The 19087-nt window shown below is 43.9% G+C and overlaps 1 protein-coding gene across 2 annotated transcripts in view; it reads left to right on the forward strand.

Annotated features, from left to right (window-relative positions):
• Positions 1 to 19087, forward strand: part of POLG2 (DNA polymerase gamma 2, accessory subunit) — a 176772-nt gene that overhangs the window by 133914 nt on the left and 23771 nt on the right. For both annotated transcript variants that reach the window (XM_069199924.1, XM_069199925.1), the window contains exon 7: positions 5656 to 5736. In XM_069199924.1, the coding sequence (XP_069056025.1) occupies positions 5656 to 5736 (81 nt within the window). The remainder of the gene's footprint in view (positions 1 to 5655; positions 5737 to 19087) is intronic.

Raw genomic sequence — 19087 nt, forward strand, 5'->3', positions numbered from 1 at the left:
AGGGGAATCCAAGATGGGGTGACTTGGGTTCTCTCCAGGTTCTGTTACACAGAATCCTTTGCAAATCTCAAACTTTGGCCAAAAAAACACTTTCCCCTCTCATTTCGGTGACAGAAAGTTCTGGAATCTGAGAGGAGCCACAAATTTACTTCCACCCAGCGTTCCCCCAAGTCTCCCGATAAAAATGGCACCTCACTTACGTGGGTAGGTCTAGTGCCCACGACAGGAAATGCCCCAAAACACAACGTGGACACATCATATTTTCCCAAGGAAAACAGAACTGTTTTTTGCAAAGTGCCTAGCTGTGGATTTTGGCCTCTAGCTCATCCGGCACCCATGGAAACCTAGCAAACCTGTACATTTTCGAAAACTAGACACCTAGTGGAGCCCATGATGGGGTAACTTGTGGCACTCTCACCAGGTTCTGTTACCCAGAATCCTTTGCAAACCCCAACATTTGGCAAAAGAAACACTTTTTCCTCACATTTTGGTGATAGAAAGTTCTGGAATCTGAGAGGAGCAACACATTTCCTTCCACCCAGCACTCCCCCGAAGTCTCCTGATAAAAATGGTACCTCACTTGTGTGGGTAGGCCTAGTGCCCGCGACAGGAATAGATCACACAACGGTCAATGCTTGTCCTTACACGAGGGCAACTGTTGACCCTGGGGTGAGCCATTCCTGATGCAGGCACTAGGTACAGGCACTCAAGTGGGGTAGCGTTTTTATCAGGACGGGTGGGGAAACACTGGGTGGTAGGAACTTTGTGGATCCCAGCATATTCCTGTAGTTTGTGTGACAGAAATGCAAGAAGAAATATAGTTTTTATTCAACATTTCAGCTTTGCTGGGTATTCTGGATAAGAAAACTTTAGGGAATCCACACAAGTCACACCTCAGTGGACTCCCCCGGGTGTCTAGTTTCCTGAAATGTCTGGGCTTGGTATGTTTCCCTACATGGCTGCCGAGCACAGGACCAAAAACGGAGGTGCCTGCTTTATAAAACCAGTTTGTTTTGTGATAGATAATTTTGATGTCTCCACAATACGATTTGGGCAGTGGAATTTGGGGCTGAACTAAATTGGGGAGCTCCCAAGAGAGCACTCTCTCTGTGCTTGCTGCCGCAGGCAGCTGCTCTCTGAGTTGGGCTAACCCGGAATTGTCCAGCTGCACAGACTGTGCTTGCGGAGGGACAGAAGGGATGTCCTCATCACCTCCCTCATAATCACTGGAAGAGGAGTTATCTAATGGGACTCCTCCAACTGAAAAATCACTCCCAGAGTCTGCACCATTGCCCTATCCCTCAGATGCGGTCTCAATCTCATCCTACGTCAGAGCTGTCCTTTACAAACCGAGTTAGGGCTTGAGCATCAGTCATCCAACGGGATACCATCTCTGCTACTGGCTAAACGATCGCTCTAAAACACTAGCCTACGTAGACAGTCACAAAATTGCTGGTGAGTGTGTGTGATACCTGCAACAGTAGAGGTCACTTTACCTTCGCTTCGTTCCTCAATCAGCATGTTCTCTCAAGACACTCAAAAAAACCCAAAAAAGACACACTATTACATCACCTTGTCACATACCAATTGTCGCAGTCTTTAGCGCCTCTAGTGCCCCGTCCAACAATCATTATTGGTTCTCACACTCCCATTACCTCCTCCAATTCCCTCACTACCACCCAGCATTTCTTCTCTCCATAGCCCCCCTCTCACATACATTTCATGTGTATTATAGCGCAGGTAATGGCTGGCTTTACTAATCTACTCAGCTATTCACCTATAGCACAGTTTTGATCTTTTCAGTAGGCATATAAACCTTTTGTGCTACTTTATGGCATCAAAACTGCCACTAGACAAAATTCAGATCATTTTCTAGCAGAAACAAAATCACAAAAGTTACTTGACTTTTTAATTGCTGCCTAAAATAAATAAATATATATATAGATAGATAGATAGATATATCTATCCATATAGATGGATAGATATATATATATATATATTTTTTAGCAGCTGTATGGTTTCCTTGCAGGCCATAGTGGCCCCCAGGGAAACCATACAGCTGTTAAAAAAAAAAAATATTGTCCCCACAGGAGGTCGCTCTGCTCACAGGCGACCCCCCTGTCCATTCTTTTTTTTTTTTTTTTTACATTTTCACATTTTCTACACCCCTAGGGGGGCGCAATTGGGCATGATCGTACCTCCCAGGGGTAAACCTACCTTTTAATAAAAAAATATATATGTGCCTTGGAGTTGGAGGGGTGGCCCATTTGCTGAGGGGGCCAACCTCCCCTCCCCCAAGTGAAATCCCTGTTGTCTAGTGGGGGTTTCCTGGCCCTCACACATTCGGGAAGGCCTTGTTTGAAAAGAGAGTCTCCCCTTTCAAACAAGGCCTTCCTGAATGTCGGTAAGGCCGTATCTGTAAAGGAGGAGAAAGCGGCTGCAAGGCCGCTTCCTGCTCTGGTGGAGAAAACAAACTGTGACGTCAGCGCACCTCGTGGCACGCTGATGTCACAAAAGGTTGGGTGGGGGGGGGAGACACAGAAGATCTTTTGTGTCTCCCGGGGTATTTATTAACCCCCTCCCTGGTGTCGGCCACTGGTTGTGACCCGCATCAGGGAGGTAGTGTTAACGCCGGCCAGTGGCTGACACCAGCACTGTAGAGGTTAATTTAGGGCAGTGCTGATGGATACTGGGATGGTGTTAAAGATCTTGGGTGTTTGGAAGAATAAGCATTGGCAAAGCTAATATGTCTCGCAATGCAAGAGCTATTGCCTTTTAGCCATGTTGTACACCAGCGTGGCTGCAGTTCATCATGGCTAAAAGTTAATGGCTTAGAGGAGAACGGAGTCAAGAGGTGTAGAGAAGAGGGGTGTAAAGTGGAGTGTCATACTGTGGAGGGTCGTAGAGTGGAGTGGTGTAGAGTGGAGTAGTACACAGTCATGTAGAATGGAGGGATGCAGAGTGGACTAGTGTAGAGTAGAGGGGTGCAAAATGGAGTGTCATAAAGTTAAGTGTTGTGGAGTAGGTTGGGGTGACATGGAGTAGAATAGTGTCATAGATTGGCATAGTGTGACAGAGAAGACTGTCGTAGGGTGGCATAGAATGTACTGGAATGTTGTAGAGTGGGGTTGCGTAAAGAGAGGAGTAGAGTGGCCAAGAGTGAAGTAGCATAGAGTGTCATAGAGTACAGTTGAATGGAGGGTCATAGATTGTCATGGAGGGAGTTGCCTTGAGTAGGGTGGCATAGAATGGAGTGGTGTAGAGTGGAGTTGAGTGGGGTAGAGTATGCTATTGTAGAGAAGAGTGCCATAAAGTGGAGTAGAGAGGTACAGCGTTTTGTGGAGTACAGGGTCATAGAGAGGATAGTCGTAGAGTGTTGTAGAGTTGGGTGGCGTAGAGAGGAGTGGAGTAGAGTGGCTTAGAGTGGAGTTAAGTAGAATAGAGAGGAGTGTCATAGAGTGGAGGGTTATAGTATGTCGTGGAGTAAAGTAGGGTGGTAAAGATGCATAGAGTGGAGTGGAGTGCCACAGTGTCATATGGAGTGGAGTTTCATTTCGTGGAGTGGAATGTCATTGAATGGTGTGGAGTGAAGTGTTGTAGAGTAGAGTGTCGTGGAGTGTTGTAAAGTGGTGTGGAGTGTAGTAGTGTGGTGTAGCATGGAGGGGCATAGAGCAGAGGGGATTAAAGTCTCATTGAGTGGAGAGGCGTAGTGTCATAGAATTGAGTGGCATAGGAGAGTATGGCCTGTCATAGAGCAGAGGTTCACAGTGAAGTGTTGTGGAGTATTGTAAAGTGGCGTAGAGTACAGTGGAGTAGGGTGGTGTAATGTAGAGTGGAGTAAAGTGTTGGAGCGATGTAGTGTGGAGTGTTTTAGAGTAGGGTAAAGTGGCATAGATTGTGCCAGTGTACCAGTGGAGTGGCGTAGAGTGGCATAGTGTCAGAACTGAGTGTGGTAGAGTGGCGTAGAGAGAAGTAGAGTGAGAGTGAAGTAGTGGCATAGAGTGGAATAGAATGGAGTGTTAAAGAATGGAGTGGCGTAGCGTTGAGAGGTATAGAATGGATTAGAATGATGTAGAGTCTAGTAGAATAGTGTGTTGAGTAGTGTAGAGTGATGTGGAGTGTTGTGGAGAGGTGTAGATTGGAGGGTCATAGTGTGGAGTAGAATGTTGTGGAGTGCTGTGCAGTAGAGTGGAGTTTGCATGCTGTAGTAGTGCACTGACACTACAGATGACATATTTTCAATCTAAAAGCTTATTACATGTGCAGAGGCCCACACCTTTACTGATAAAACTATACAGAGCACAAACTATAATTTGTGGAAATCGGCATCACCTAGTAGATTCATGTGTTTTGATCATACTTAAATATTTGTTTCCATCACTCCTCATAATTATAAAAAAAAGTGCTTCATTTATGGTTTGCTAATTCTGATATATTCTGAAATATTTGCACGGTTCTTTTACAGACATTTAAATTATGTTGTGTGCAAGATAAAAAAAAAACCTTTCCCTTCACACCCTCAGATTGTCAGATAAATCCTTTCACTTTGAAATCGGAGAAAGAAAAGTGAACACCAGCACCCTTGGAAGACAGAGTCTGACATTTGACCTCTGCCATTGACCTAAAAAGGCCTGCTGTCTTGTCTTTTCTTTTTAACACTTGTTAGTCTGCAGTCCAATGGTTTCCTGGGAGCGAATGTGCTGAGAACTTTAACAAATTGTGACTTTGTCTACAAAATAACCTTGCTAAGCTACCTCCACCATACACATCAATAAATAAAATAACTCAAAACTGGTACATGTCACACCATGAAAGCTGATCAGTTGAGTGCAGGTATTAACTTTGTATGCAAGTCTTTTTTTCATGTAAATTGCTTTAGATGGTTTGTTGACAATAGAGTATACTGAAAAAGGGCTATATTGTCTGGGTATTTCTATCACTGGTGTTTGGCATGACCTCGGAAATATTTAGTTGAAAACATTAGTAACCTGAAACTGGTCACGCATGACCTGTGTGTAGTATGAATTTTGCTTTTCTTTTCAAATACTAAAGACTACATTTTGTCTCTTTCCTTCAAATTACTTTATTTCAGTGACTTATTTTGTAATTATATTGTTTTGTTTTTGACGTTCTAGCTCAAATATCATCTGTGGTTAACTTGTACTCAATTTAGACACTGATCCTCCATCCTTCACAGAAATCCCTCATACTACCAATGAAGTTGAGGCAGTTTTGCTAACTTAAAAATAAACTTTCTTGAGCACAGTCATCGAAAACATAGTAGATTTTATCTCAGGTCTTTCCTTAAAAAAAAATTAAAAATCACTGTTACGGCGTAATTTTTTTTTATAGTGAGCACTTCCTTGGCCGTAGCAGTGGAAAATTAGCACTCGTTATTTATTTTTTTACCACGGGTTCTAAAAATTATGGAATATGCACCACGTTCTTTCTAGCATCTCATTAGCCTATTCCAGATCATAACTGTGACGCACTTAATCTACCAGTGTGCAGTATGGCAATGCTAATATATGTTGTGGTACCTCTATTTTTACTTAGGCAATTCTTAGATTTATGCATCTGGGTGTTAATGGGCAAATGGTCTTGTTGCAAAGTAATTCAATACAAATTAACCATGAAAAATCTTATTAATCTTAGGTATTGAAACTTCACCCTTGTTTGGCACCTCTTACAGTTGCTTTAGACACGGGAAAAGGACCAGCACAGGACTTGAGACAGGTAGGATCAATGCAACTTTTAATGTTTTCTCAGTTTTTGTTTTAAATATTGAGTCAAAATATTGTGTAGATTTTATATATCTGATGCTTAGAAGGACAGCGAGGACGTATAATCTAAAGGTAGAAAGGGAGTGTGGAAGGAAAGTATTATGATCTCCAGAGAGATGAAAAAGCAAGAGGCTTCTCAGTGCATCATTTTGTGCCACCCATGACCGCTTAGATTAAACCCATCCATCCCTTTTATGTATACTTCAGTGTGATGGGTACGCACCAGATATGGGTCCCGTGCTCACTGTGCTACTGAAACCTAGCTACATCTGACTGAAGAGCGCCATGGCTGGGCCTGAACTAAGGTTGCATAGTGTGCAAAATAATGACTGGCTGGAATGTGGCCCAGAGTAATTACCAGTGAACGAGATTAGTTCAAGCATGCTACCCATTGCTTTTTTGTATACTTTAGTGCAGTGGTTCCCAACCTGTGGTCCGGGGACCCCTGGGGGTCCGCGAAGCCATCTTAGGGGGTCCGCGAGAGCCTAGAAAATAAAAAAAATATTAACAAATATTGACAAATTAGGCCCCCAGGTTCCAGTAGTGACTCAGGCGGGGGTCCCCGAATTCCCATGATGATTCAGTGGGAGTCCCTGGGTTCCATTAATGTTAAAGTGGGGGTCCACAGAAATCAGAAGGTTGGGAACCACTGCTTTAGTGTGTTTGTTCTGTAGGCATGCAAACCACACATGCGCTTACCTACAAATTGACCTGGGAGCTCTTTGTCTTTTTAGTTACAGATCCAGGTTGGATCGGTAACTAAAAAGAAAATACAACGTGAAAAAGTGTTTCTTTTTATAAGTGGGTGGATGATGGGGGGGGGGCAATGGCAAAGTAGCACAGGAAAAGTGCGAACTCTCAAGCCACACAGGAAGGGTGCGGAAGCAATTGGGAGAAGGGATGAAGAGATATAAATGTAGACATTACAGTGTAAATGTAATACTTCACTTAAAAGCACAAAACCTTTAGTTGAATATTTGTGAAAGGTACATTGTGGTGATTGCGAAGAACCCAAACAGTTGTAAAGTTTTAGGAAGTTATTCCATGTGTTTAAGAAAGGAGCCTTTATCTTTCAGTTTGAAGTTTATTTTCACAATTTCTGACATTCGACATTTATATAATCCATTGTTTTTTTTTTTTTTTTTTTAATCACAAAACTATGGAATTCGCAGATGATTTCTTTATTTGATTTTACACAGTAAATCATAACAGTACCAGCGAGTAACAGTGCAATAAATTCACCTAAAAACAGTACATCACATTTCGTTAAGAGTGAAACATCCCGCTAAAAACCACGATAAATGAAAACAAAAAATTTGACTCGATCAAAGCAGGCCTTACTTGCATAAAATTCATTGACAAAAAGAGGGGACGTATAAACCTATATTGTAAGATAATGAATTTAGGGCAGATAAAAATAGTATGTAAAGTGTCCAGTGCAGCAGTCATTTCACATGTGCAAATTGGTGGCTCAGGTGGCTTCTGCCCACCAGCTGTAACCTGGGGGACCAAGTTCATGCGAAATGAACACACACCCTGTTAGACCGCATGCGTTCAGACCCTTTTTCTTGCACACTGGAGCAAAATGCCTCCTTGACCAGCTAGACAGCTGCTTTGCAAAATTTGCTCTGGATCAGAGAGAAGTGTGGTTCTTTAAATGTCACCTAAAAGTACTTCTGGCATAATGCAGCCAGGAGATAAGATGGCAGTAATCCAAACCCAGGCAGTCTATTAAAATGTTTCTTTTAAATTCCAAATCATTTTTCATCTAAATAGAAAACCACATTAACAAGGGGCAAATGTTTATCACAAATGTGCCCTACTCCCAATTTCTCATGCACTATCTCTGATGGTACACTCTGGGGAATTCTCAGAATTCTCCTAAAGAATATGATTTCAGCACCGTGGGTGTGGTAACAGGGCTTATAGCCCCAGATCCCAGAGCTAAATGAAACTGCCAGGACACATTAGGCTTCTAAAGATTCAGTGTGGCTTTAATGTGGATACAGCCAAGTTGCCTGGAAAAAGCATCAAATCTATATGCTACTCCATATAGTATACGATTTAATAAAATTCGTTTTCCAGGCCAAACTATCCATGAATTCATAAAAGCGGTCTAACAGAAGCTAAAGATCCGTTAGCAGTGTGTATGATAAGGACTGTATCGTCTGCGTAAAGTAAAACTGGGACCTGTCTGTTCCCAACCTTCTATACATCCTTACAGTGTTTAACTAAAAACTGCTTTAACTGGTTAATATATAAGATAAAAAGCAGGGGGCTGAAATATAGCCCTGGTGGACTCCTCACCCTAACTTAAAATGTATTGTACATTTCCCATTAGGGCCACATCTTACTGAAGCTTCAAGCCCAGCATAAAAATCTTGCAAAAAAAGGCCACAGGGGCACTATCTACCCCACGGACCTCTTGAACAGCCCAAAGCTTCAATCGGTTCACTGTTTCAAAGGCTGTACTGAGTTCCATGAAGGCAAGATGAATAGATTATTTTTTAAACTGTAGAGTACTTGTTAATTTATAGATACAGATTCAAATTTTGTTCAATCATCCCCCGTCCTGGTATAAAACTGTATTGAATATCTGACAATATCTTACCATTCTCAGTCCATTCTGTCAGACGATTCAGTGGTACCCACCTATAATCCTCACTTTGTCATCTACTAAAAGGATCGGCCAATAATAAGCTGGGTCGGCTCGGTTCAGTTTTTTGAAAAGTGGAACAATTGCTGATTTTTGCCAGGAAGAGGGAATATGCCCTTGCGCCACTGCATTCAAGTGTTGGGTAACTAAAGGGGCTCAAAGATCTACACCTGAATTAAAAATATCCCTAGGCACTCCATCTGGACCAGGAGCTGATCCGGATAAAAGGGCCGCTATACCCTCTGCCACTTCATCCCTGTCAAAATGCAGCTCTCCCCCTCTAAGGAGAGATAAGTTAGATGGAAAAAGACATTCTATATTGTAAATCGACTCAAAGTGGCCTGCCTAATCCGGTGCTGGGATAGTTTGATCCATAACTAATGCAGATGCCTCACTAAACAGGGGCTGATTTACCACTCTCCAGACAGCTGAGCAATCCCTTAGAGCACATGCCACTTACGGCTGTTCCCCAGCCTCATTTAAGATAATTCTTCTGAATCCTACAGGTCAAGTGATACTGCCTTCTAGCCTCCTTTAATACCTCTTTAGACCTTGGTTTCTGGTGAAGAGCCATCATCAGGACTTTATGGACCTTCAAGCAGTTTTTATCAAACCATTCAGGTCCGAAGCTGTCCACCCTTTTCCCTTTCCTGGTAAGAGCAGTCTGTACTTCTTTACATATAATTGAAAACAAGTCCAAAATAACTTGGTTCGGTGTCTTCACTGTAGACAAGCTTCACAATCATTACTACATGATTGTATCAGATTCCTGAGGAAGTCACCCAGAATTACCCTGGCCCAAGCTATCCTGCGGCTCTTCTTTGTTAAGAGTATATGTTTGATGGCATGTGTAGCTGCAGATACACATGCTGTGCACTGTTCCTGCCATCTAGTGTTGGGCTCGGAGTGTTACAAGTTGTTTTTCTTCGAAGAAGTCTTTTCGAATCACGGGACCGAGTGACTCCTCCCTTTCGGCTCCATTGCGCATGGGCATCGACTCCATCTTAGATTGTTTCTTTCCGCCATTGGGTTCGGACGTGTTCCCCTTCGCTCCGTGATTCGAATCGGGGGAAAGTATTAAAATCATCCAAAAAAAATTGGTATTGTTGCGTTCGGGAAAAATCTTTTATCGATACATCGGCACTGACGAGACAACCATTTCGGTGGCCCCTCGGGGCTTCCGCGCCCAGCCGAGGCCTGGTCGGCCCGACCACACCCGTCGTCGAAGCCTCATGGACCGGACCCCCTTCCGTTTCTGTCCGACATGCCATGCTAAGTATCCATATACAGATCAGCATCGGGTCTGTAATCTGTGTCTGTCACCGGAGCACAGAGAGGATACTTGTGAGGCCTGCAAGGCCTTTCGATAGATAAAGACCTTGAGAGATCGGAGGGTGAGAAGCATGCAGATGGCGTCGAAATCATCGCAACACCTCGACGTCGAAGAGGAGGAGATGGCTATCTCCATCCAGGGATCGGAATCGGACGACTCCGACGGGGACCAACCACCGACAGCAGGCCAAAAAGTGAATACGCCTGCCCAACCCAACCCCAAACTCAGCCAAAGAAACAAAAGGCCTCGGGGACACCACTGCCTGAAGGCCATGGCTCGACCCATAAAAAAAGCGGTGACAAAGCAACACCTTCGGCATCGAAAAAGGCCAAAATTGTGCCGAAGTCATCTGACTCGAGCCGAGACCCCGGCGTCGAAAAAAGTCGCTATCGCCTTGTCAAAGCCACTAAGCCTCGAAAGAGCCTTTCGTAGCCGAGGCCAACCATCACCATGGGCATTTTGGTGCCGAGAAAAATGGCTTCGGAGCCGAAAAAGACCTCTTACACAGAGGAACATGGGCTCTCCAAACAACTGAAGGAGAGGCACAGATTTGAAGAGGAGCTGGACATCGAAGAGTTTGACCAAACATAGGCATGGATTCAGATCCATAAGGATACTGGAAAGATCCAAACTGCCCCTCCTCTCAAATTTAAGAGAAAGCTGGCTTTCAAACACAGAGACTGAGACTGATCAACCAAGAGCTAAAGTGGCTAGAGAGAAATCACCAACTTGCCACTTCTCGCCAGAAATGTCTCCACCACATTCGCCACTAAGGACAGGGTCACCAATTGGCACGCCCACTGCACAGTCACCCACACATACTGTGCAAACGCAGGATGATGGAGACCCCTGGGACCTCTACGATCCCCCCTGTCTCGGACAATAGCCCTGAGTGCTACCCCTCAAAACCCATCTCCACCAGAAGATAGCACCTCGTACACCCAAGTCTTGGCCAGGGCTGCCACATTCCATAATGTCAGTATGCATTCGGAACCATTGGAGGATGACTTCCTCTTCAATACCCTGGCTTCCACGCATGCGTCGTACCAGAGCCTGTCTATGCTACCATGCATGCTTAAGCATGCACAGCAAGTGTTTCAAGAGCCGGTAAAAGAAAGAGCCATCACACCGCAGGTGGAAAAAAAATACAAACCACCCCCGTCGGACCCAGTGTTCATTATGCAGCAGCTCCCACCGGACTCTGTAGTGGTTGGTGCCACAAGGAAACGTGCAAACTCGCAATCATCAGGAGATGCACCACCTCCTGATAAAGAGAGCCGCAAATTTGACGCGGCTGGAAAGCTGCCAACCAATGGCGTATCTCAAATTCGCAGGCCCTCCTCACCCGTTACGACCGAGCTCACTGGGATGAAATGAGTGATATCATTCAGCATCTACCTAAAGAGTATCAAAAACGGGCTCAACAAGTAGTAGAGGAAGGGCAAGCCATCTCCAACAATCAGATTCGTTCGGCACTGGATTCCGCTGCCACAAGAACTGTAAACACGACTGTCACAATCAGGAGACATGCTTGGTTACGAAACTCAGGATTCAAACCGGAAATACAGCAGGCAGTATTAAACATGCCATTTAATCAGCAGCAACTGTTAGGGCCGGAAGTGGACACAGCCATCGAAAAGATGAAGAAAGACACTGACACGGCCAAAGCCCTGGGCGCGCTCTACTCTTTCCAGTATAGAGGGACATTTAGGAAACCACAATTTAGGGGAGGTTTTAGACAGCAACCTTCAGAGGCATCCACCTCTCAAGCAAAACCCACCTACCAGTCCCAATATCAGAGAGGGGGGTTTCGCAGATCCTTAAGGGGACAATTCCCAAGATCAAGGGGAAAGTTTCAGCCCACCAAGCAGGCCCCCAGCAACAAACAGTTAATTCAATGTCACACTTCCCCAACACACATCACCAGTAGGGGAAAGATTAACACTTTACCACAAACATTGGTCAGAAATAATCACGGACACATGGGGTCTATCAACTATCCAACATGGTTACTGCATAGAGTTCACATATTTCCCTCCAAATGTTCCCCCAAGAGCGCACAAACTGTCGGCACAACATCTAGACCTGTTACAAATAGAGGTACAAGCACTATTAACAAAACAAGCCATAGAACTAGTACCTCACCACCACAAAGGAACAGGGGTTTATTCCCTATATTTCCTTATTCCCAAAAAAGACAAAACACTAAGACCAATTTTAGATCTCAGGACATTAAACCTCTTCATCAAATCAGAACATTTCCACATGGTCACACTACAAGATGTAGTTCCCTTACTAAAACATGGAGAATACATGGCAACACTGGATCTAAAAGATGCGTATTTCCATATACCCATCCATCCATCTCACAGAAAATACCTCAGATTTGTCATACAGGGCAAACATTACCAATTCAAGGTACTGCCTTTCGGGATAACAACAGCGCCCAGAGTATTTACAAAATGCCTCGCTGTAGTAGCAGCTCATATAAAGAGACATCACATGCACGTATTCCCATATCTCGACGATTGGCTAATAAAAGCCAACACTCAACACCAGTGTCAAAATCACACGCAGTATGTAATAGATACCCTACACAAACTAGGCTTCTCTATAAATTACCAAAAATCTCACTTGCAGCCATCCCAACTACAACAATACTTGGGAGCAACACTCAACACACACAGAGCAATTGCCACTCCAAGCCCACAGAGAGTTCAATCATTTCACACTATGGTGTCAAACATTCAACCAAATCACCAGTACACAGTCAGATTTGTCACGAAACTCCTAGGCATGATGGCGTCATGCATCGCTATTGTCCCAAACACACGGCTACACATGCGGCCCTTACAGCAGTGCCTAGCAAAACAATGGACGCAGGAACAGGGCCAACTTCAGGATCTAGTGTTGATAGACCGCCAAACACACTTTTCGCTTCAAAGGTGGAACCCTGTAAATTTAAACAAAGGGCGGCCATCTCAAGACCCGGTGCCTCACGCCATTCTCACAACAGATGCTTCAATGATTGGGTGGGGAGCACACCTCAACAATCACAATATACAAGGACAATGGGACAATCAACAAAGACAACTACACAGACATAAATCACTTAGAACTTTTAGCGGTCTCCCTAGCACTAAAAGCCTTTCAACCCCTTCTAGTCCACAAACACATTCTTGTCAAGACAGACAATATGACAACAATGTACTATCTAAACAAACAGGGGGACACACACTCGTCACAACTATGCCTCCTGGCACAAAAAAATTGGCATTGGACAATTCACAACAACATTCGCCTCATAGCGCAATATGTACCAGGCATTCACAATCAACTAGCCGACAATCTCAGTCGAGATCACCAGCAAACTCACGAGTGGGAAATAAACCCCCAGATACTACAAAAATACTTTCACCACTGGGGGGCACCAGACATAGATCTGTTTGCAACAAAACACAAAATGCCAAAACTTCGCATCCAGATACCCACACCCTCAGTCCAAGGGCAATGCTCTATGGATCAGTTGGTCAGGGATATTTGCTTACGCTTTTCCTCCTCTCCCACCATTCCTTTTCTAGACAACAAACTGAGTCAAAACAAACTCAAACGAATACTTATAGCACCAACGCGGGGTCGCCAACCGTGTTACACCACACTGTTGGACCTCTCAGTAGTACCTCACATCAGACTCCCAAACAGACCAGATCTGTTAACACAACACAAACAACAGATCAGACACCTCAATCCAGCATCGCTTAACCTAGCAATCTGGCTCCTGAAGTCTTAGAATTTGGCTATCTAAACCTTTCAAATGAGTGTATGGATGTCATTAAACAGGCAAGGAAACCACCAACAAGGCATTGTTATGCTAATAAATGGAAAAGGTTTGTTTTCTACTGCCAAGCAAACCAAATCACACTGTTAGATGCCTCCATACAAAACATTGTGAGTTATTTACTACACCTACAAAAAGCAAATCTCGCTTTTTCCTCAATCAAAATTTATCTCACTGAAATCTCTGCTTACCCGCAGATTAAACATACAAAGTCACTTTTTAGAATACCAGTTATTAAAGCCTTTATGGGAGGACTAAAAAGGATCATACCTCCAAGAACCCCACCAGTGCCCTTGTGGAATCTTAATATTGTAATTACACGACTCATGGGCCCACCTTTTGAACCCATGCATTCTTGCCAAATCCAATTCTTAACCTGGAAGGTAGCATTTCTAATAGCCATCACTTCACTACGAAGAGTTAGTGAAATACAGGCGTTCACTATCGAAGAACCATTTATACAAGTACACAAACATAAAGTGGTTCTCCGCACTAATCCAAAATTTCTACCAGAAGTAATTTCACCATTTAATTTAAACCAAACTGTGGAACTCCCAGTCTTCTTCCCACAGCCGGACTCAGTAGCAGAACGAGCACTGCATACATTAGATGTAAAAAAGAGCAATAAGGTACTATATAGACAGAACAAAACCAATTCGTAAAACTAAGCAATTGTTTGTTGCTTTCCAAAAACCCCATGCTGGTGACCCCATATCCAAACAGGGCATAGCCAGATGGATAGTCAAATGCATACAAACCTGTTACCTCAAGGCTAAAAGAGTTACTCATTACACCAAAGGCACACTCCACTAGAAAGAAAAGAGCAACAGTGGCCTTTCTAGGTAACATACCAATGACAGAGATTTGTAAGGCAGCCACTTGGTCTACACCTCATACGTTTACCAAACACTACTGTGTAGATGTGTTACCAACACAACAAGCCACAGTAGGACAGGCTGTACTAAGAACATTATTTAAAACGACTTAAACTCCTACAGGCTGACCACCACTTGGGGAGGATTACTGTTTTGTAGTCTATGCACAGCATGTGTATCTGCAGATATACATGCCATCGAACGGAAATGTCACTTACCCAGTGTACATCTGTTTGTGGCATGTTCCACTGCAGGTTCACATGCACCCTTTCACCTCCCCGGGAGCCTGTAGCCGTTTAAATCGCAATTGTAGATTGTATATATATAAATAAACATTCCTTTTGCACAAACTATGTACATACATAGCTATTTTATTGCATGGACATCTTTAGTATTCTCATTCTACAACTCCTACCTCACCCTATGCGGGAAAACAATCTAAGATGGAGTCGATGCCCATGCGCAATGGAGCCGAAAGGGAGGAGTCACTCGGTCCCGTGACTCGAAAAGACTTCTCCGAAGAAAAACAACTTTTAACAACACTCCGAGCCCAACACTAGATGGCAGGAATAGTGCACAGCATGTGAATCTGCAGCGTAATATGCCACGAACAGATGTACACTGGGTAAGTGACATTTTCCTTATATTACTTGGTTTTCTTACCACCAAAGTCATACCATCAAAACTCCACCAAAAGCGGATCATGGATATTCCATACTTTTTTGAGTTGGTGAGAAAGGGCAATATACAAGCATAGATCAAATCAGCTAAGGCTTCTTCCCTTAAATATAGGTACTAGATTGGGAAAGTTGCACTCTTCCATAGACAAAAATTGTATAAAATTACATTCTGAAAGCAGAATATTTAAAAAAAAATCCTCCTGGACGTAATGAGTAAAATGCACTTGCTATAAGTCATTAAGGGGTCATCTTCCCATGCAGTAGAGCCACACAGTTAACAAGGATATATGTTAAAATTCCCTAAAAGCAAATCAGTGGAGAAATAGTCCGAGCCACAAGGAAACATTCCAAAAACGTAGCAAATTATAGGAAGCTTGCTCCATATCACATTCTAAACCTTGGTTCACTAATGTCACCAGCCCCCCTTTGCTCTGCCATGTTACAAAGTTGTAGCATTAACATAGTATGCAGCATAACCATCAAGGAGCGAATGCCCTGAAGTATCCCAGGTCTTTTGGAGACAAACAATTCCAGAGGATTTTAACAAACTAACGTCATGGTCATCAGTTCATAGAGTTCTTACCCCTGCAATATTCCAGCTCAATATCCCACGTTTATTGTAAGTCTCAGATGATGCTTCTGCCCCCTCTAGGGTCCACCTCACTACTAACCTAAATAGCCAGGAGTCATTCTTGCTCATCGAGCTGAGATAGAGATACAAATCTGTTAGGAAGGGATCAATCACCTATCCATCAGGATAGGATGTACCAGCCATCACCTCCTGGGAGAAAACAACTTTCCTAGGTGGGTAAAAGAATACCAAGGGGTGAATCAATATGTCAGACCTCAGTAAAAAATTGTGCCTAGGGTTGAACAAAATCTGCTGCACCTACCTGCGATTCCTAACATTTACCACAATACAATCGCCGTAGCCTGATTTATTGGTTTCACCAGTCCAACCCACCCTATGCACCATAATAATCTCATTAAACAGGACTGGATGTGAAAAACCCAAGTGACTCAATAGCCAATAAACCACTTTGTTTTTAATCTCCTTATAACTCTCTACTGCTCCCCCCTACCCCCCCCTTTTAAGCGGAGGCACATTGACCATCATACAAATAAAAGGTGTTGAAGCAGGGGATAACTGTAAGGTAACCTTTTATGGAGTGGAGTCAGCTGGAGTCACAATGTTAGAGTGATTCTGAGAACAGGTGTTCCTAGTAGGATTTGACAAACCTTCCATCTTATGCTCATGGGCATTAAGCGTGACAGGTGCATGAACCATGGTGTGATGAGCAGGGATATGAAGCAAGTGAGAATGACAGGCACCCTCTTAATGGATTTGTGAAAGAACCATAGGGCGACTTAACGTATCCTTATCTTTAGGGACTGAGGAGGCTCTGGTGTTTGAAACATAAGTGAGCCCTGTTTGCAAAGGACTATAAGCTTGAGGTGCAGAGGAGGGAGTACTAGAGAAAGGGGTAGCCAGATGAAAAATTTGAGATTCCAACTTATCCAGTAATTTAACTGTATAACCCAGTCCCCCTTCTACTTTTTCCTGTCTTTCCTCAAATTTGTTCGAATGGTTAGTAAGGGGAACCACTGCATCCAAACTTTTTACAGCAATATCAGATGAGAGGCTTTGAGGGCCTCCCAAGGTAACCAAAATATTCTCCCACACAGCAGTCTTCCTTGTCTTTTTCCCTGGGTTCTTTGCCAGTGGGATCTGGGAGTAGGATGCACTTATTTTGTTCTTAGGCTTAACAGTCGTCAGTGTATTGGCAGCCAGAAGAGGGGGAATCATAACAATAGGCTCTATCAAGGGCAGTGCTTCCAGAGACTTGTTATGGGTAGCAGCCATGGATAGAGTTTGGAAGGGCAAGATCTGCGACGAGTGCTCAACACGGGCCTCAGCAACAGAAACATTTGTGTAAAAGGTGGCCAACTGATCTTCCACCTTGATTATTTCCTCCAACAAGGCCCCAACTGCATCATTAAAAAAAAAAAAAAGTCAAAATAGTGTTCTGCAGTCTGGGCCTCTTCTTCTCCCCCTCCTCCACATTAACTGCATGCCTCTTATGTTTTCCCATTCTCCAGTGCTAAAACAACTGGGTAGGAGATTAATAATTTGAAGCCCCAACAATTTTGCAAGTAGGCTGCTAGGAATTAAAAAAAATTGAACAGTTACTCAAGCCTAAAGAAGATGTTAAAGGGGGGCCCAACCCAGACTCAACTGGCCACGGACCGGCGCAGGCAAGCAATCCCCCTCTTGGCCCGGTCTTCACCCAGTACCCAGACATGTGCCCTAGCATATCCCGTGTGCATCCCATGCTCGCAGGAACCCAGTACACTGAAAGCGCTCCCTGGGCCTTAGACCCCTCCTCCTGGGCTTAAGTGGCCTTTTGGGGGATGGAATAATGTAGCTTCCTCTAGGCAACGACAAGTGTGGCAGAAGAAAAGCAGCCCGTGCTCACGGGAACCCTGTGCACTGAAAAGTGCTCCCCAGGCATTGGAGCCTTGCTCCTGGGCTCAGATGGCCTTCTAGGGGATTAAATCCTGCTGCTGCCCCAGAGCATGGCAAGTATGGCAGAAGAAAAACACCAGTTGTCAGATTTAAGACATTTCATAAGCACATACAATAGATTGGCGGTGGGGGCTTGACAGTGCCACAGATTGCCACCATCTACTGTACTTAGTTTATCCACTTTGTGTGAAGTCCATTTTGATCGGAAGATCCATAGTTGAGTGTATATACTGCTTGCGGTTTTGTACTGCCACTTGAAGTATTTGTAAGAAATGTTTGCCAGCATTGTTATAATATTGCTGTTCTTGGCGCCAATTCCAAGTCTGTTATGCATTTCTCCACGCTATGCAGATTATCCAAAGTGATTTCTTTGTATATGAGAGAATCTTTAGTCTTGTAGTAGTCCTTTTCTGAGTAGTGTGTAATGACATGTATTGCTCTTGGTGAATAGTGATAAGAGGTATTATTTATTAAATACAGCTAAGATAAGGTAATTACTTATATTCATAAATAGAGACCAGTTTGTAACCTAATGTAACAGAGTGAGTAGAAGAGGTTAGGAGTTAAAGTCACAATGCTCACCATAATCCACGTGACCAGTGAAGCCCAAACTGCAAGGGGAGTGAAGGTGCTGCAAAGGGCGGCTAGGTCAGTGTGGTGACATGGAAAGCAAGCTGCGGCTGAGACGTAAAAGTGGCATCTGAGAGGGACCATTGCATGTTTGGGGGGCAATCAGCATCTGCCACCGTCAAGGCAGCACATGGGAAGTAGGAATCAGGGATGAGCTTTTAAGGGGGCAGGATTTCAAAAGTGGGATAACACTAGGGAACCAGTGAGAGGCCCGAGTAGGAAGAGGGATTGTTCTTGCTTCCAAGCACTGTTGGGAATTTATAACGGCTCTAAGAGAGATGGGATTGTTCTTCCCAGTGACCTATAAAGAGCCCACAGTCAGGTCATGCGAGGGAAAGGCTGTTTCTTGGGTGAAAGGATACCTGATAACCTGTTTTTCTGCTTCACAGTCAAATTGGGTCAGATAGAAGAGAACGGTGGGTCGAATAAACAGCGAGGGAAGCTGCTTTGGTGGGAGGAAGAATATTTGATACCTTGCGTATCTGCTTCACAGGAGACTTCAGGACGGGTGGTCAAAGTGGGCAGGATCGGATGGGTACGACATGCCCAAACTATTTTGATTTATGGAAAACCGTTCCCCTACTTTTTGTAAAAAGACAAACTTTCCAGGACGGGTAATTCCGATAGTTTAAAATTCTCAACTGAAGTGTCATTCAGAGAGTCTCTTGTGCTGTGAAACCAAAGCCAGGCAGACAGCTAAACAATCCTTCCTGCCAGGGTGTCTGCTTGCCTGAAAGATATGCAAATGTGCAATATGAGTTAATC

The sequence above is a fragment of the Pleurodeles waltl genome, chromosome 7, assembly GCF_031143425.1.
Source record: "Pleurodeles waltl isolate 20211129_DDA chromosome 7, aPleWal1.hap1.20221129, whole genome shotgun sequence".
Lineage (NCBI taxonomy): Eukaryota > Metazoa > Chordata > Amphibia > Caudata > Salamandridae > Pleurodeles > Pleurodeles waltl.